Here is a 17189-nt window from a genome sequence, read left to right as displayed (position 1 = left end):
GCATTATACCCTACTGAGGTCCCTTCCCAAATTTGGTACTCCTCAGGCTCCACCCCCAACATTTCCAGGTATTTTCCAGTCTGGAGCTGGCAGCCCTATTAAGGACAGTTGGTAACAAATCTTGTGTTTAAAAAGGAAGGGAGCATCTAAGAGGACATACCTGTCTGCCTTGTTCCCATTCCTCATTTGATTCTTTTGTCTCATTGTCACTGCCAGAAGCATGACAACTCAGGACCAAACTGCATGTTACATTGGGGATCTGTGATCACATCACTTAAATTGTACTTTAGCTTTAAGAAACTGCCATGGGGATTTGGATTTGGGCCATGGTGTGGGATAATATCCTTCCTCCCATGCCATTCTGTGGTAGAAATCTCTTCCTGTCCAAGCTGCAATTTGCCCCAGTATGGAAAAATTACAGGCACCCATAGTGTATGGTATTTTTCCCCATGGGGTTCATGGCAGCTGGGCTCAGGCAGCTGGTTGTTTATAAAGGAAATGGCACAGAGAGGAAAGATTTAACCACATTTCCCCAACACCATGGCCCAGTGGCGTAGCGCCCGGGGGGCGGACGTCTTGCCCCAGGTGCATGCCAGTGCAGGGGGTGTTGTGAAAGCATGGAAGGGGCGTGGCAGAGGCGCAGGGTACACATGTGCCCAGGGCACAGTTCCCCCTTGCTACAGCTCTGTCATGGCCCTAGACCAGATTAGCACCTTCTGGGTGGATGCTTTTTAAACGGTGGAAGGTCTGATCATTTTTTGAGCACATCAAGCACGTGTCCAAGAAAGTGAGATAAATATTTTGCAAATACCTCACAGACCTCTCATGGAATATGTAGTAATTGGTTCCCATTACCCAAACTCGTTCATTTGATTTGGATGTCCTGATGAGATGTATTGAAATCAGTTTCACAGTAGAGTTGTCGTTCTTTTGTCTTCATTTCCTTTTGTTCAGCTTCCCCTCAAACCACACTTCCTTCATCGTAAAACCCTGGAGTTAAAGAGTACTCGGATCTGCCTGCGTGGGAAGCTGACCAAAGATGCAACTCTACCTGTTACACTGACCGAATGGAAGTTCTTCAAGGCAGGAGAGGCTGGAAACAGGAAGAGGAAAAATCTTCCACGGGTGAGGAAGGATTTTTAAAAAATCATCTTTTGTTGGTGGGGAAATGCTGTTCTTCTCTTCTCCTAGTCAGTCTGCCACTAGCATCAATAAAGGATTATGCCTGTCACTCTGTTGGTAGTGACACAAAATTTTCCTCTTCTGTAATGTCATTTTGCAAACTTTTAAAAAGCATTTTATTTTCCATGTTCTTTATATCTTTACTTACTTACTCCACTCTGGCAGTATGGCTCAAATAACACAGACTTTGAGAGCATCAGCAAATCTACTCCCTCTTTCTGCCTTGCCATTTCATATAATTTTTATTTATTTGTTTGTTTGTACCCCACCCAGCCCTCCTACACTCCAGGGCAGCATACATGGGTTCCTCCTCTCCATTATCGTCATAACATCTCTGAGGAGTAGGCTAGGATGAAGCTTACCTATATGTTACGTTATCCTTGAATTCTCTTGAGGTCTACAATGAGAAGTACTGATCAGATGTGCCTTGTGAGTTCTGTGTTCAGAACACAATTTTCAGGCATGCATGGACCCCAATCTGATCATTTATTATGATGCATGTAGAGAGGGGGATTATGCATAGCAGGTTTCTTCAGTGGGGCAAATAGTGGTTCCTCAGGGCCATTTCAGGTTAGAAGAACAGTACTGGTAGAAAGGCTTAAGTCCCCTCTCCCTGCATCCTGCACTCCCTGTTGAACTCCAAGCACAGAATTGAGTTCCAAGCACAGAATAAAAATAAATATGTTAATCTATAAGGCACATCTGATTGAAAGTCCTCATGATGAATCTGGGGAGGACAAAGGGATAAAGTTTTGCAGTTAGGAGAATTGAAAGAATTGCCTGAGGAGAATTGCCTGTTTGCAAAATAAGAGATGTGAACCTTAAGACCAATACTATATCGATTACTTTACTGTACATGTTCTTTTATTTCATTTTGTTTAGTTTTTTGAAAGGGAGGTTTTTGTGTTCCTCTGTCCAGTTTTTTTTTCAAGCAAACAGTAGTGTGGCTATTCCCTTTTTACCCCCTCCCAATCACAGAAAGATTACTTCAACTTCCTTTATGTGGTAACAGAAGACCTTCCTGCTAGATTTTGGAATTTGACACTGGATTGGCACTATTGTTGGGACTGTACATAAAATACAAGTACAGGATTTAGCACTTTGTAACATTCTGGCAGTCAAGAAATAATTTTTTTGCAGGGGGGAACATACATGGGAGCAATCCCTTATTAGAGAAACCATGCCATAACTCAGGAAAAAAAGCCAGCAACATATGGATCATGTTGACATGAAAGAGGTGATTTGCATGAGGAGCCTGTTCATGTTATAGTTTCAAGTTGCCAAGGCTGATTTGGGAAAGCCAGGTGTGTGTGTAACCCCCATGCCCAGAATGGGTTGAACCAGTAAGGGGGGAGACTCAGAGCAGCAGAAAGGCTGCAGAGCTCTTTGGAGAAGACAAGGCTACCAGACTCGGACCTTGGTTGTATAAGCCCTTGACACCTTGTTAAGGGTTTCTTTTTGTGGTTGTAATGGGTGAGAGTTCTCCTGGAAACCTTCATCATGTTGCATCCTGTTCATCAAGCCCTTGGAGTCTTCAGGAGCCAACCCACTTGCAAAGAAGAATTGGACTTGGAAGTATCAGGAGACTGTAACTAGAAGGACTTGAAAATGCAACCTGAACAGGACCTTGAGTTGTAATGTTAAATGTTGGTGTTTAATGTTATTTGTAAAGAGAAGTAAACTGTTTTGTTTAAATTTGGTTCTTTGCAACTCCTTCCAAGTACTGCCCCACAGAACCCACAAGTTGAGGTTACATGTGCTCTTCTGTTTATTTGCAGGGCTTCTATAGTTTAACTTTTCATGACCAATAAAGTCAAAGACAGGCTCTCAGATTTTGAATAATCAGCACATGTTTATTTAATCAGAAGATAGTAATTACAAAACAACATTAATTTCTTTAGGTTTCAAAATCAAGACATGTACTAGACTTTGGGTGGTTCTGGACTGCAACAGTTTTCCATGTGGCTCTTGTTGCTGGCAATGGAGAGTCCGTGTGGGAGTTTCCCCCATACTTCCTTGTCTAAGCTACCTGTGGCTGCCATTTCTCACTATATTAGAGTCTTCTATTCAGTTTTTCTTTATTCTTGTTCTATAACTACCAACTCTTCCTATTCAAGTTCATGGTTTGGATCATACTTTTGATTACCTCAGTTTGTGTGCTTTCTTACATAGGCTTTGGTGAATGTGCTGTGGAGATGCTGGCATAGGCTAAAGAAATGGTCACCTGATATGAAATAGGAACACACTGAAGTGCTCAATGCTGCACGGATTATTTGATGTGGCATTTCCTTTGTACTGTGACTAGTTTACCAAGCTGGATACCACATTTACTCCACAATGCTTAGTAATTACAATCTAATTTTAGGCTGCAAATCTATACTGTATACTATATTTAATATACGTTTTTTTAGAATTCTGGACAATTTTGTTGTAAATAGAAAAGAGAGATTTTAAAAACAACTAGAAGCGTAGCTGAAATTGGGGTTTGGCTTGAATTCAATTGACCCCTGTGTCTATCTGAGTTCTAGATTTCTGCATTCATACTTATTGATCAGTAGGCAATGTGTAGTAAGATGTAGTTAATATACAATTAATTCTTCAGGCTGCAAATGAACCTCTGCCTTTGCAAGAGGGTGTCTTAATAATATTTGCAGAGATTCAAAATATTTGCAGAGATTCTCTCTGGATTTGTATAGCTTTTTCCCCTGAATCTGCTGATTCTCAAGTTAACATTTAACCTCCAAACTGTATTGTGTTTAATCCTGCTGAACAGCTCATTAAGAATGAGCCTGTTTCTTGAAACTTGAATATATTTTTCCTTATGTGTTTCCTGCCACTCCCTCCCGTGGGTGAGTGAGTGAGTAACGGAGATGCATGCATGGGATAGTCAGAGAAGCAAGAATTAGCTTTGTGCTGCCCATCTGTTAAAGGAATTGGTCTCAGGGTGCCTTTGGATTAACTTCTGCATGTTCATAGATAAATGCACATATTCATGTGCAGTTTCTAGAAGCAATCCTACAGTAGCCACAATTTATACAATAAGATGTATTATTATGTAGCTAAAAACTTAAGCAATAGGAACTCCCAGTCTGTCACCTAATTGGATAGAGCAAGCCACAAAGTTTCACAAGAATTCCTTCTGCTGCTGCAAAGGGAATTGTGTGAATGTGTATGCAGATGGGAATGCAAGCATATTGGCCAGTTCATGCTAACTGCCTCTCCAAGTGTTACATCATCATTTCTCAAAGTGTGCAAAGATGATCATAAACACCCACCCAGCCCGGAGAATGATGAAATATCCCTCTCTGAATGTCCTTCCTTAGACAAATGGATCTTGCCTCAAGACCCCCACAGCACCTCCAGAAATGTGGGAGTAATTTACAGAGAGAGGAAGCACATGTTATTATCTTCCCCTGAACTCCTAAAACTTGGCTGCGATTGCTGAACTGAGGCCCAAATGAGGCAGGAATGTATCTTCATCCACCCCAGCTGAAAAGCATGTGCTCTTCAGCATCTGCAGCTCCCAGCAACTTCTTCTGGAGACCTTGAGCCACTTTGCGGTTTGTGTGGTGGCTGAATCCCACTGCAGTTCGTTGTAGTTGATAGCATTAACTGTGAAGAGAAGATGTACATCTTCAGACTCACCTTGGATGTTTTCCAAGAAGCTCCTTGGTCTCTGTTTCTGACTGTTTGGGGGCCGTGTTGTGACAAGTTTATCTCAACAAACACTGATGTAGCTATTTAAAGTTCAAAGGGGCTCTAGGACCTTGGTTTGGAAAGCATCAGAGGCACAGAATACAAGCTGAAGGAAGCTCATGCAGGAAGTTCAGTGCTTCCTGCATAAGGGCGGTAGTGGCCTAAGGTTAAGCTGCACCCCCTTGTGTTCCTGTGTAACCCGAGGGCAGTGGGTTGGATCTCTGCAGCCCCTTCTTCCTATGTAAGCCTCTCCCTGCTGGGTTTGCTGAGGTCAGAGAAAGGGTTGGGACTTTGAAAGGATTTACCTGGTGTCTGTAGCATTTGCTTTTCTGTATTATTTGAGGTTATGGGAACAAGTGGACTCCACCCTGTTGCCTTTGCTTGGAATGTTGAATGCATTCTTAAAGCGAGGGCAAGAGGGAACTTGGCCAGCCTGCTGGGTCTAGAAAAGGAAAGCAGTTCCGCAGAAGACCGGAGTGTCAGCAGGCTGGAACTTGACATGTTGAGGCAAAGAGCTCTTCGCCTGCCTGTGGCTTTTGCTGCCTGACACTCTTGTAGGTTGGGCTGCTGATGGCACTCACTTTTAGCACGTGGCTCTTTCTTTAGAAACATCAGAAGCCAGTCAGCTCAACTAAGGGGTATCCAGGAGCTGAGTAGCTGGCCCAAGAATCTGGTGCCCTTTCGATTTCTCTGCCCAATCTGAATTAGAATGTTCCTTCCTTCTGGACTTATGAGAGCAAACTATCCCTTATTTTCTCTCAGTAAGATGCATGAGCTATCTCTTTAGACAGGTCTTGAGAATGTAGAAATCAACTGTGTGAGACTTTTGAACATCCCTTGCTCCTGGCTTCTTTGCAGAGAATCTCGTGCTGCTGAGAGCACAAAAATGATCCCCTTTTCATTAGTAGAGAGAGAATCCAGAAGTTGTCACATTGACTGGGTACTAGAAGAGTCCATAGCTTGCCTTTATTGAGCTGGCTGGGACTTCAGGGCTTGGGGTGACATACAAGTCCTTCTCCAGGGAGGGACTTCAGTGGAGTTTCATACCATGGAGTCTACCCTCCAAAGCAGCTGCTTTCTGCAAGGGACCTGATCTTCACAGTCTGGAGATCAGTTTCTAGTTCTGGGACATCATGAGGCCCCACCTGGCGGTTAGCAATTCTACACACAAGTTCTGACATGAACTATTGGGTGTTTTGGTATAAAGCCCTTCTTTGGTTTCTAAAGAGCTTTCCAGAAGATGTCTTTTCCCGCAGGATCAATTCCTCCTTGCCCAAGTGCTTTGTTCATGTTAGACACATGTAATGATACCCCACTCCCCGGGTAAGGATAGCTTGCTACTACAACCTACCATGCTCCTCTTCCTTCTGTTCTGGCAGATATATGCACCAATTCTGGAGAAGTGGAGCTCACAGGTTCTCAAAATAGAACAAGTTAAAGGAAGAGAGAGAACATAATGACACAGACCAGCACTGGATTGAGGGAGAGAAATGTAGACATAGGAGACCTAGGTTTAAATCTTTTTGCTTGTAGATTTCCTAAGATAGCTTTCAGAATCTCGCTGTGTCTCTCGACTATCTCACAGGGTTGTTGTGAGAATAAGAGATAAGGATTGCAAAGCTGTACACCAAAAAGTATTTTGATTTGATTATTGTTTTTCCATGGAAAGTTCTGTGGGGTTTTTTTTAGAGCAGCTCAGTTTTGGAATAATGAATATGTTTTGTTCTGTGGCATGAATATATCCTTGCAGACTCCTGGATCCTTAAATTTGCACAGGTTTGCTTAGGTCCAGTCAGAGAGTTAGGCCAAGTTCTGCTGGGAAGCTGTACTTGGAACCTAAGGAGGATGGGAATATCGCTGCCAAATATTGTGGGTGCCTTTGGGCAATGTTCTAGTTGCAACCATCCCATTATCCCCCATCATACTTGCAGATGTTTTGTGCCCCCAATTTGTTTAGTAGTTCATAGTTCTCACTTCTGGCACTGAAATCCAACAGGAGTGTATGTCCAGATCAACCACTTGGTACTTTTGCATGTGCTTTCCATATTATTCAGTGTTTGTTCTTTGGATCAATTGATAAATCTGCACCATGAAGTTGATAATAACCATGTTTCCTAGCCATAATTCTTCATGAAATAAGTCTATTAATTGCATGGCAGGCTTGATGGTTCTTGCTTGGATTTTTGAGGCTCTATTGATTTCCACTTTGTCGTTTGGTTTTCAGCTTGTGTTGAAGATACAGGAGATCTTTGACTCCAAACGAGGGAAGAAGAAGGTGAAGTTGGTAGCTCAGACAGGAAAAGAAACTTCTCCAGCCAAAGGTATCAATGCATGTTAAAAGGTCCTGGCATCCCCTGAGTGTCCCCACCATTCCTGTTGAACAGATGACTTCTGGGAGTTTCCTACTGAGGAAGCTTATATATATTGATGGGCTGTATAAATTTCCCTGACTTGGCAAATAGCAGCTCCCTGGTTAATCTGTATTCTGCAAATCATGGTTGTCAACTTACATAATGGGATTAAACAATTACAGTGTTCTATCCTCCCTCAGTCCTTTGCATTGCACAATTATGCAGATGCCTTGTAGGGACTATGAAGTGAATATTACTTGCTTTTTTGAACAACTAGACAGTATGTGTGTGTTGTAACCAATTGCTCTGCCAAAAATACTATTGCTGGATGCTGCAGTTATGACCACCTGTTTGTGTCAAAAGGCTCATGAAGGGTCACCAGCCTATCAGCTGCCTTCTAGCATGCTCTTTGCCCACACATGTGGCAAGTGCTGATGGAAACTTTCTGTTGTTTCAGGTGAAACCAGTGGGTATGACAGCGAACCAGAGAATCTGCCGAAAAGTGAGTGAGTGAGTCACAGGGGCTGAGCCAGTTCCTGGGACATAATTGCAGGTCCCTAAGCACTTGCTGGCATACTTAATGCTGGGAATGGCTGGGCCATGTACAGCTTTGGCATCTGATCCTATGTGGGGATTTGGAGAGCTGTGAACCATTTGATAATTGGTATAACTGCCATTCATTTATGAACTCTCACTGAGTATTTGGAGACTGCCTGCCAGGCTGTAGGATGATACAGTTTGCTTGGTGGCCATCTGTGATAAAATTTGGTGTGAGGATTCTATCCCTAGAGGATCTCTGTGAAGGACATATAGGACTGGGGTGCCTGCCAGGAATAAAGACTGAAGGAACTTGAACATGTTTAGCTTCCGGTAGTGGCTTTCAACCTGTGTTTCTAAGCTTCTGAGAAATTTCAGAGTTTTTAATAGTTTCTTCTAGAACAGGGGTAGGGAACCTGCGGCTCTCCAGATGTTCAGGAACTACAATTCCCATCAGCCTCTGTCAGCATGGCCAATTGGCCATTCTGGTAGGGGCTGATGGGAATTGTAGTTCCTGAACATCTGGAGAGCCGCAGGTTCCCTACCCCTGTTCTAGAAGACAAGATCAGAAAGGTCAACCCGTTTTTCTGAAACTGTGTGTGTACTATTATTTATTTTTTCCTGAAGAGCACAGTGCTATTTTAATGTAGTTTTGCCATTCCTTCGAGGATCTCAGGGATCATACCGTACGTGTTTCTCTCCTCCTCAATTTTGCCCTCACAAAATCTCCATGAGATGGGCTAGATTGAGAGATGGGCTGGATTCAGAGACAATGATTGACCCAAGGTCAACCAATAAATTTCATGGCAAGCAGGAAGAGGTCTCTGGTCCTGATTCATTAGAAAGTGGGTGGGTCCATTGTATGGCAGGGTTTATTACCATCTGATCCTGACCTCGATGGCCCAAACTAGCCTGATCTTGTTTGATCTTGGAAGTTAAGCAGGGTCAGTTAGTATTTGAACGAGAACATCCTCATGGTGTGTTTTTCCCCACTTTTTTTTAAAAAAGAGGACCTTTTAAAGCCAAACCTGAAAATTTCTGAGCCGCAGAGCTGAATGTAGGGTTAGGCTAAGCCTGCACTCAGTTCTGCTGACTTTCCTGCTGCTTCCTAAGCCCAAGTGAGCTTTGGAGGTTGTGGGAGGGGGGGAGCTGTGCAGGGATCAGCTGACCTGACTTCTGTACTCAGCTCTGAAAGCTGAGCTGTGGGAAAAGCTGCAAAAATGCTGAAACGCGTTTCAATTTTACTTGGTTTGGGCTATTCAGCTTTACTCAGGTAGCTAGTTTTTATTTTCTGCCCAAAAAACCCTTGAAAAAAGTCTAAATGGCTTTTTCCGGGGGCGGGGTGTGTGTGTGGTTCCGGCTCAGCTATATCTGGAAGCACAACCCTAGTGCACAAACTGGGCCTTCCCACTTATTCCTGTTCGGGCATTTTTGGCAGTGCTGGTTTGCAAGTCCCTCAACCCACCCACTTTGCTTGGCCACAGCTTGGGAATTGAAAAGCATGTCTTGTAACCAACAAGAACCAAGAAGAATTTTACAGGATTGCTAAAGGGTGCGGGGGGGGGGGAGGGGGGAGGGAAAGAGCCTGAGTACTTGAATGTAGCATTGGCTACAATTGAATGTCGCATATGTGTATGTATTCACTGCAAGAACAATGGAATCAGTTGTTCAGGCCAGCTGTGGAGCTTTCTTTGAAGGCAAAACCTGTACAAACATCTGTCCAAGCAGAAAAAGGACAGAGCTAGGCAGTTTTCGAAGCTGAAATAGATTCACAGACATAGGCAAAACGTTAGGAGCAAAATCTACCAGACCACAGCCACACAGCCCGTAAAACCCACCAGAACCAGCTGAAATAGATTACTTTTGTGGTTCTCTCCAACTCCATGATTTTGTGAAATAACGTATGAGTTTCTTGTGTAGGGTTGCCACTTTTTATACTGGTCTTTCTAGCTGTCACTATAATATGAGTTTGATCTGCAAGCGGTTATCAGGTGAGGCTATTTAACTGCATGCCATGAAAAGCTTCAGCTACTTGTTTCCACTCATTAAACCACTATTAAAAGGACAGACATTGTATCCCTCTTCCAATTGGCATTCTTCTTCTTAAAACAAATGTGAAATCTGCCCTTTTGTTCCTGGTCACATTTCTACTCAGACTATTTCCAGGTTTGCCCACCATGAATTGCTTGCTGAGGCTGCAGCCCAATCACTTCTGTGCTCTGTAAACTCCTTCAAGATTATGATACGCCCTTTGCTGGGAAAAGAAGTGAGATTATACATAACGAGTTTGGCCTTTTATCCTGGGCTTGCATGTAAACACTGGGGGAACAACAAGAGCAACAGGCTCCAAACTGGCTCTGTGTCATGACTCATCTGCTCTAGTTTGGCAGCCAGGGCTCTGGACACACCAGCATTTCCTGCTTTCCATGTCTGAAACCTGACAGAGCAAGGAGTTGCTTGTAGCCTTTTGCAGCAACACAGTGTCAATGCCCATTACTATCTAGCCAGCCATGCTGTTTCCTTTGTTTTCTTCCTGCACACAGTGTTAATACAGGTGGTTGGATAAGTACCCTCTTTTGATGCTGGGACAGGAGAGGAGATGGTGCACTCCAGCCTAACATAAAACCATGGACTTGACTTACTTGGTATAAGGAGTCTAAGCCTGTGTCACTGCAGTTGCCACAATGTTTTTGCTGTTCTTTTGCCGCATTTTGTGTGTTCGTAATGTGTTACTTCACTAAGGTGGGAGGAAGGAGACCATCTCTGTCCCAGTTCTAGATATTCTGGCTTGCTGGCAGCGGCGTGTTTGTGTAGTTAGGCTGTATTGCTAAACATCCTCCCATATCTGTGTTTATTTCACATGGAGATGATTCTGTTCTTTCCTCCACTTTGCTGTAGGGCCTCTTGCCTTTTTCTAAACCAATAGTATCTGTACTGCTACCATGAGGCATGTGAGGGGAGGCAATGGCAGGCACAAAGGGAAAGATTGTATTGAAGCTAGTTTGAGAAAGAGCAGACCAAAGCAGGGGAAAGCAAGCCATGTATATACTGCAGTTTTAAGGCCAAACTGGGCCTTTAACAAGTTGGGTCCAGGTTCCTGGTAGGATTGCCAAGATGGTAGCTAGAGATCTCCTGCTATTACAACTGATGTACAAGCAACAAGAGCAGTTTACCTGGAGAAAGTGGCCACTTTGGTAGGTGGACTCAATGGCACTGAAGTCCCACCCCACCCCAAACCCCTCCTTCTTCAGGTATTGCCCACCCTAGAGCTGACCTAGTTCCCAGAAACCACACATCAGCTGTGGGAATAACGTTAAAAAGTAAAGGTGAACCCTAAAGGGCTTTAGAACACTGCCATGGAGCCTCTCCCCAAGCCATTTTCCTGCATGGAAACAGTGCTGGGCGGTAGTTCTTCCCTCCCCCTTTTTGCCTCTCTATGTGGAGTATTCTGTGCACATGGAGCAGCAGAAACAGGGAAATATACTCAGTGCTGTTTCCATGCAGTAAAACAGCTTGGTATGAGGCAGGAGCCCTTCTTCTCCCCACAGTGGTATTCTGAGTCCCCTGAGATCTTTTGTTTTTTAAAAGCCATTCCCCACAGCTGCTGTGTGGCTGCCGAGAACCTGAGAAACTCTTACCCAACTAATTAAAACGCTGAAGGTGTCACGTGGCCCTTAGAACCTAGCTGAAACACACCTCTGTCAAGCCTGATTTTTTTGTTTTACTTTTGCTATCACTGTATCCGCAACATAACCGTGGGTTTCTCTTTTGCAGGACTGGGGTAGCTTGTTCTGCTCCACCACTGATCTATAATGGACAGATCCTTAGCCTTTCCACTGTTTTCCTATTAAATGGAGGCCTTTCTATTTCCTGTGACTCCATTAATATGTGCTATCAAAGTCCTTACAGTGTGCTTTGTCTTCCATAGGTCGTCATAAGCGCCTGCTGCAAGTGCAGGCTCAGTCCAAGAGGAACCCCCATTACCAGACACTGGAGCGAGACCTTATAGAGTTCCAGGAGCAGCAGCTTTTTGAGCTGTTCGTAGTGGTGTCATTGCAGAAGAAGCCATTAGATACAACATACACTCCACAGATTATACAGCAGTTTCCCAGCAAGGTGCGTTGCTTGCAACTGTTCAGATTCTCTACAGTGTATGGTTTGGTGTGCATTGGGATGTAACAGGAGAAGGGAAGGAGATTTGATAAAACATTCTATCTTGTAAATAGCAAATGAGCATCTTGTATTTACTCAACTCTTGTATTTACTCAACTCTTGTATTTATCTTGTATTTACTCAACTTCTGAATTTTGTCTGTGATCTTGCAGTACTACAAAGGTGAAGTGTCTGACTTTGGGGAGATAGGGGATTAATTACAGCTTTAGTATCATTGAAAACTCGAAGAGAAATTATCTGGCCTTGCTCTGGGTAGATGGTAGAACTACCGGTAACTAGGAAATGAAATAGTTTAAGCACCTGAGTTTTTCTCTTTCAAGCTTTCTTTTTATTTCCTTTTTCTTTATCCCTTCTCTCCCCCACTCATTGGGATTTCCTTCCATTCCTTTTATTCCTCCTTTTTAATTTTTATTACTTTTTTATTTTTGTTCCCCCTTGCAAATCGAAGAGGGAGATGTTGTGTTTTCCTTCTATGGCAGCCATTTTGATTTGACTCTGCTTCCTGCAGCAGCTATTTTTTTAATGTTTTTATTGCTTTCCAACATTGATACATAAAAAAAATAGAGGGGAAGGGGAAAATGCCCCCCCCCCCAGCAAATCCTTGTGGTCCCCCACTTGTTTGTTTGTAACATGCAAGCATGAATTTTGCAGCCTTGCCGCTATTAGGTCACAACAGTATATGCATTAAGATTAAGATGAATAGAAGCTCAAGTGAAACTATCTGTCTAGTTATTACAGGGGTAGGGAACCTGCGGCTCTCCAGATGTTCAGGAACTACAATTCCCATCAGCCCCTACCAATTGGCCATGCTGACAGAGGCTGATGGGAATTGTAGTTCCTGAACATCTGGAGAGCCGCAGGTTCCCTACCCCTGGCTTTAGTACATTTGTATCACGCCATTGCTCCATTGAGCTCAGGGCACTGTTACTTGGTTCTTTCCTCCCCCATTTTACTCCAGGTTACCCATTTTATAAATTGAGGAAGAGTGTCTGGCCTAAGGTCTCCCAGTAACAAATCATAAACTAGATTTTCCCCAACCCTAAAATATTCCACACTGGAGTAGGTGTAGAGTCTGATATATAGATCCTTTGTTGAGGTTCTGTTTTTCACTTGTGAAGTCCCAGTAATATACAAGAGATTGAATTTAGTAAGACTAATATCTAGGGCCTATAGTGTGGGTGGTGTGAAGGGCCGGGATTGAATTTGTCCACTCTTTTTAGGAGCATCCTCAAACGCAAATATGTGTAACAAAAGCTCAGTAGCTGCTTTTCCAGTTTAGGAAGTAGGGTGTGTTTTTCGACCTGCTGAACCATCTATCTAATCTTTTTAGTTATATAACAAAACCATACACAAATGTTTACATAAACACACAAAAATACTCAAAACTAATAAAAATTATAAAGTTCAAATCTTCTTGCTATATCTAGTTCAATACTTCTTTCTTTCCTTCTAATGGAAAGTTCCTTATTTGTTTGCTTGTTTGTTTATATTTCTAGCTCACTCTTTCCTGATTAAACTAGGCTCAGGATGAGTCACAACACTGTTAGAATTTCAAATTTACAAGTAAAAGTTATACATTATATAATACTAAAACACTGAAACTTCACTGGTGCTAATATTCTCAAAGTGGGATATCAGAGGGGAACAAGAGGAACCAAATTAGACTTGAAGACAGCCAGGTAACTTTTGGGCTGGGGACCTCCAGTAAGTTAGTTCCTACTAAGCATAATGCTCTCGGGGCCAGGGTGGGGAGTGTATCAGGAGGGGCAATTTTGCAGGTATGATGGTCTCAGAGCACTTAGGGCTTTAACATTCAGTATCAAAACCTTGAATCTGATCTGGCACTCCACTTGGAGCCAGTGCAGCTCACAGAGCCCCTATGGAATATGCTCCCTCCCTGAAGTCCCCATAAGGACCTGCACTGCTGTATTCTTGATCTGCTGGAGCTTCTGGAGTTGTCTAATCTGGAAGTGACCATTGCATGGGACATAGTGGCTAGATCAGGGCAAGACAGGAAAGGGACCGGCTGCCAGATCTGGCATAGGTGGAAAAATGCTCCTCTGGCTATATTGGCGACCTTTTCCTTCCCATACTCTTGATGACTGGTGCTGGTGTCAGTTGCAGACTGTCAAGAGTTGGTAACTGGCACCCAGATCCTAAATTTCCTTGACCCAGGCACAGGATGTTCGTCTTTGATGGATTTAGTTTCAATCAGGTCTGTCCCAACCATTTCACCATAGCCTCCAGACACTTGGCCAAAGTCTCCAGTATGGTCAACAGATATAGCTGGGTATCATCTGCGCACTGATGGTCACTCAGCCCAAAACTCCAAACTAGCTGGCCAAGGGGGCACATACAGATATTAAATAACACTGGACAGATGATCACCCGCTAAGGGACTCCACGCACTAAAGGGTGCTGTGATTACATCCTCTCCCCTTGTGTTACACTCTGTCCCTGACCTTGAAGAAAAGGGACTAGACATTTCAAGGCAGTACCACTGATACCAATATTAGCATTCTGTTCCAATATTCAACAGAGATCTCTGATAAATGAACAAATTCTGTGTATACGTTTTCTTTAGCAGTTCTTGTTTCAACATCAAGATCTTATCTAATAGCATGAGAAATTATAGTTTGCAGAACAGTATCTCCATCTTTATTAGCATATGTGAGTTAATAGCATTCTAGTTATCATTAGATGCAACATTAGCTCACCGCTGATTGCGAGAAAGCTGGTTTATATTACATCCTAACAAATATATTAATGGAGATTGCAATATTTCTGAATTACGGAGTTGCACATCCCTTTTGGTATGTACTTCCCGTATTCTTTAACTAAACATTAGTCCCGCTGCATATGGAAAAGGAAACCAATTTGCTGTTCACATCTCCACCACATACTCAAAACATCTGCAGGTAATATTATGTTTATTGTTGTACACTGCCCAGAGCCCCTCGGGGATAGGGCGGTATAAAAATCTAATAAATAAATAAATAAATAATAAATAACTTACATGAGGTATAATGTCATCGATAGATAACTTTTAAATAGCTTGCCCTAATCCACATTTTTGGTAACTGTGGGCAAAACTAGATAATGTACTTGACATTATTAGGATTGAGTTTGTCTATGCCTTGTAACAGCATCCTCGGGTGCAAAACTGTTAACAAAAGCTTGGTTGGTTCAGGTGGATAGCCATGCTGGACCGAAGCAGAAGAAAAAGTTTGAGTTCACTGGCACCTTTAAGACCAAAAAAGTTTTATTTTTGCTGTAAGCTTTCATGTGCATGCACACAGATACCAGGTATCTGAAGAAGTGTGCATACACACGAAAGCTTATATCAAGAATAAAACTGTGTTGGTCTTGAAGGTGTCACTGGACTCAAACTTTTTTTGAAAGCTTGATAGTTGCTTTTGTACTTTTTCTGTTGGTGCATATTCTATCTATCCATCTGTTCATCTATTCATCCTCAAAATTTTACCCTATCCTGGAAACTCAGGCCAACATACATGGTTATCCTTTCCTGCAACTCTCCTGTGAGACAGATTAAGAATAAGAGAGAATGATTGGCCCAAAGTCCCCTGGTAAACTGCACAGCAGAGTAGGGATTTGAACTCCTGCCTCCTATACCACATTGGCAGTTCCCACTGCCTATGGCTTTTCCAAATGTGCTTATTTTGTATTAGAACTCCTGGTCAGGGGAAAAAGTATCTTCTGAGAAGAAGCAATTTGGAGTGTGGAGGTAAGGGTTAAAGAATCCTCTCCCCTGCCGTCAAATCCTGCTCCCAAAGTCCAATTTCCCAAGAAAAGCAGCTATCAGTTTTTGGTTAAACACATTTATGCGTAATGTGTAATTCTGTCCACAGACTGAAGCAACTGTGGCTGAATGATGGTATAGTTAGGGCCAGGAACGAAGCTTGGATTTGTTTCAGGAAAATACACACCACTTTCTAGAACTGCATGACTGGGGGTGGAAGAGGAGAGGAAGTGCAGCTAAGTTAACTGTAATCCCAGAGCTCTGCTGACTTCATCCAGGCTGCTGTTGATAACAAAAATAGGGAGGGGAATGTGTTGGCCTACATTACGCAGGAAACACCGTGAGCAACACCTCACGTGACTGTGTGCTCTTTGTATCATTGCTGGCCAAGTGGATGGCAGTTTGCCAGTTGGTTTGCCTCCTCTCCCTGCCTGGGAATGTTTTGCTGGATGAAAACATGATTTGCATAAGAGGGTCTTTCAGCAGGAAACAGCACCCCTGTAATTATGGAGCAACGATTATACCATGACCACAGTGATTACAGACTTTCACCAACTTCCAGAATAGTGCTGTTTTAAAACAATCTGCCAGTCACTTCTGTGTGCAGATTTTGTAGAGAAGTCCAGCTCTTGCAAAACTTCTTCTGGTCTCCATAGCAAATCAGGCTAAATGGGAGCAGGCTGTGTAAAATACACTAAAGACTATGGTAAAAGTGCAGCATGGAAGAATGAGCCACAGCTGACATGCATGCCCTTATGGTGAAACTGATACTATTGTACTAGAAAACAGTGACTCAGGCCTAGACAGATGTGACATTTTCCATCTTCACCTTTATAAGAACTTATAATTGTATAACATACAACTGATTAGGCTCATTTGGTGGCCAAGATCCATGATCCAAGCTGAGTTGCATTGCTTTACAGGGCATCTTTTCCAGCACTAATATTTGGATTTTAGAAGCAGTGGTGGGGAGAACTTCTCCCCTCCCCTTATAAAAAAGAAATTAATGAAGGAAAAACCAGGGTGGAAACTGATGAGAGTATAAAATTTCAGTATAGCTAGAATTGACTGTACCATCTTGTTACCCGCTTGGCTAATTGAGCACAGAGAGAGAGAATCTCAATGTCTCTACCTGTACCGTGACCTGGCATATGTTCCATTTGCAGCCTGACCACCCCTTTAAGCAGCCTAAGGATGCTGAGGAGAGGCTGAAGGTCATCCCCAAATTCTGCTTCCCTGACCCCAAAGACTGGTGTCCAACATCAGAGTCCAAGAGGTAGGTAACTTCTGCTGTCTTCTGAGGGGCAATAGGATGCCTGAGGGGCAGTAGGTAGCTTTGAGTACTGAATGCTGAATCTATAAGTAGGGACGACAAGCAGATGCAGAAGGCTCCAGGGGCTGGTTGCAAAGGGACCACGGATAGTTTTGTTAGTCCATTGAGTAAAACTAAAGCTGTGTGGCAGTGGTTCTCAACCTTCCTAATGCCATGA

At 43.1% G+C, this 17189-nt stretch overlaps 1 protein-coding gene across 1 annotated transcript in view; it reads left to right on the top strand.

Moving 5' to 3' along the window:
- Positions 1-17189, top strand: part of DENND2C (DENN domain containing 2C) — a 72728-nt gene that overhangs the window by 37434 nt on the left and 18105 nt on the right. Inside the window, 5 exon segments of the mRNA XM_048498654.1 lie at positions 955-1125; positions 7103-7199; positions 7687-7731; positions 11695-11882; positions 16866-16975. Coding sequence (XP_048354611.1) covers positions 955-1125; positions 7103-7199; positions 7687-7731; positions 11695-11882; positions 16866-16975 — 611 coding nt within the window.

Source organism: Sphaerodactylus townsendi, linkage group LG05 (assembly GCF_021028975.2).
Source record: "Sphaerodactylus townsendi isolate TG3544 linkage group LG05, MPM_Stown_v2.3, whole genome shotgun sequence".
Lineage (NCBI taxonomy): Eukaryota > Metazoa > Chordata > Lepidosauria > Squamata > Sphaerodactylidae > Sphaerodactylus > Sphaerodactylus townsendi.
This window is presented reverse-complemented; position numbering and strand designations above follow the sequence as displayed.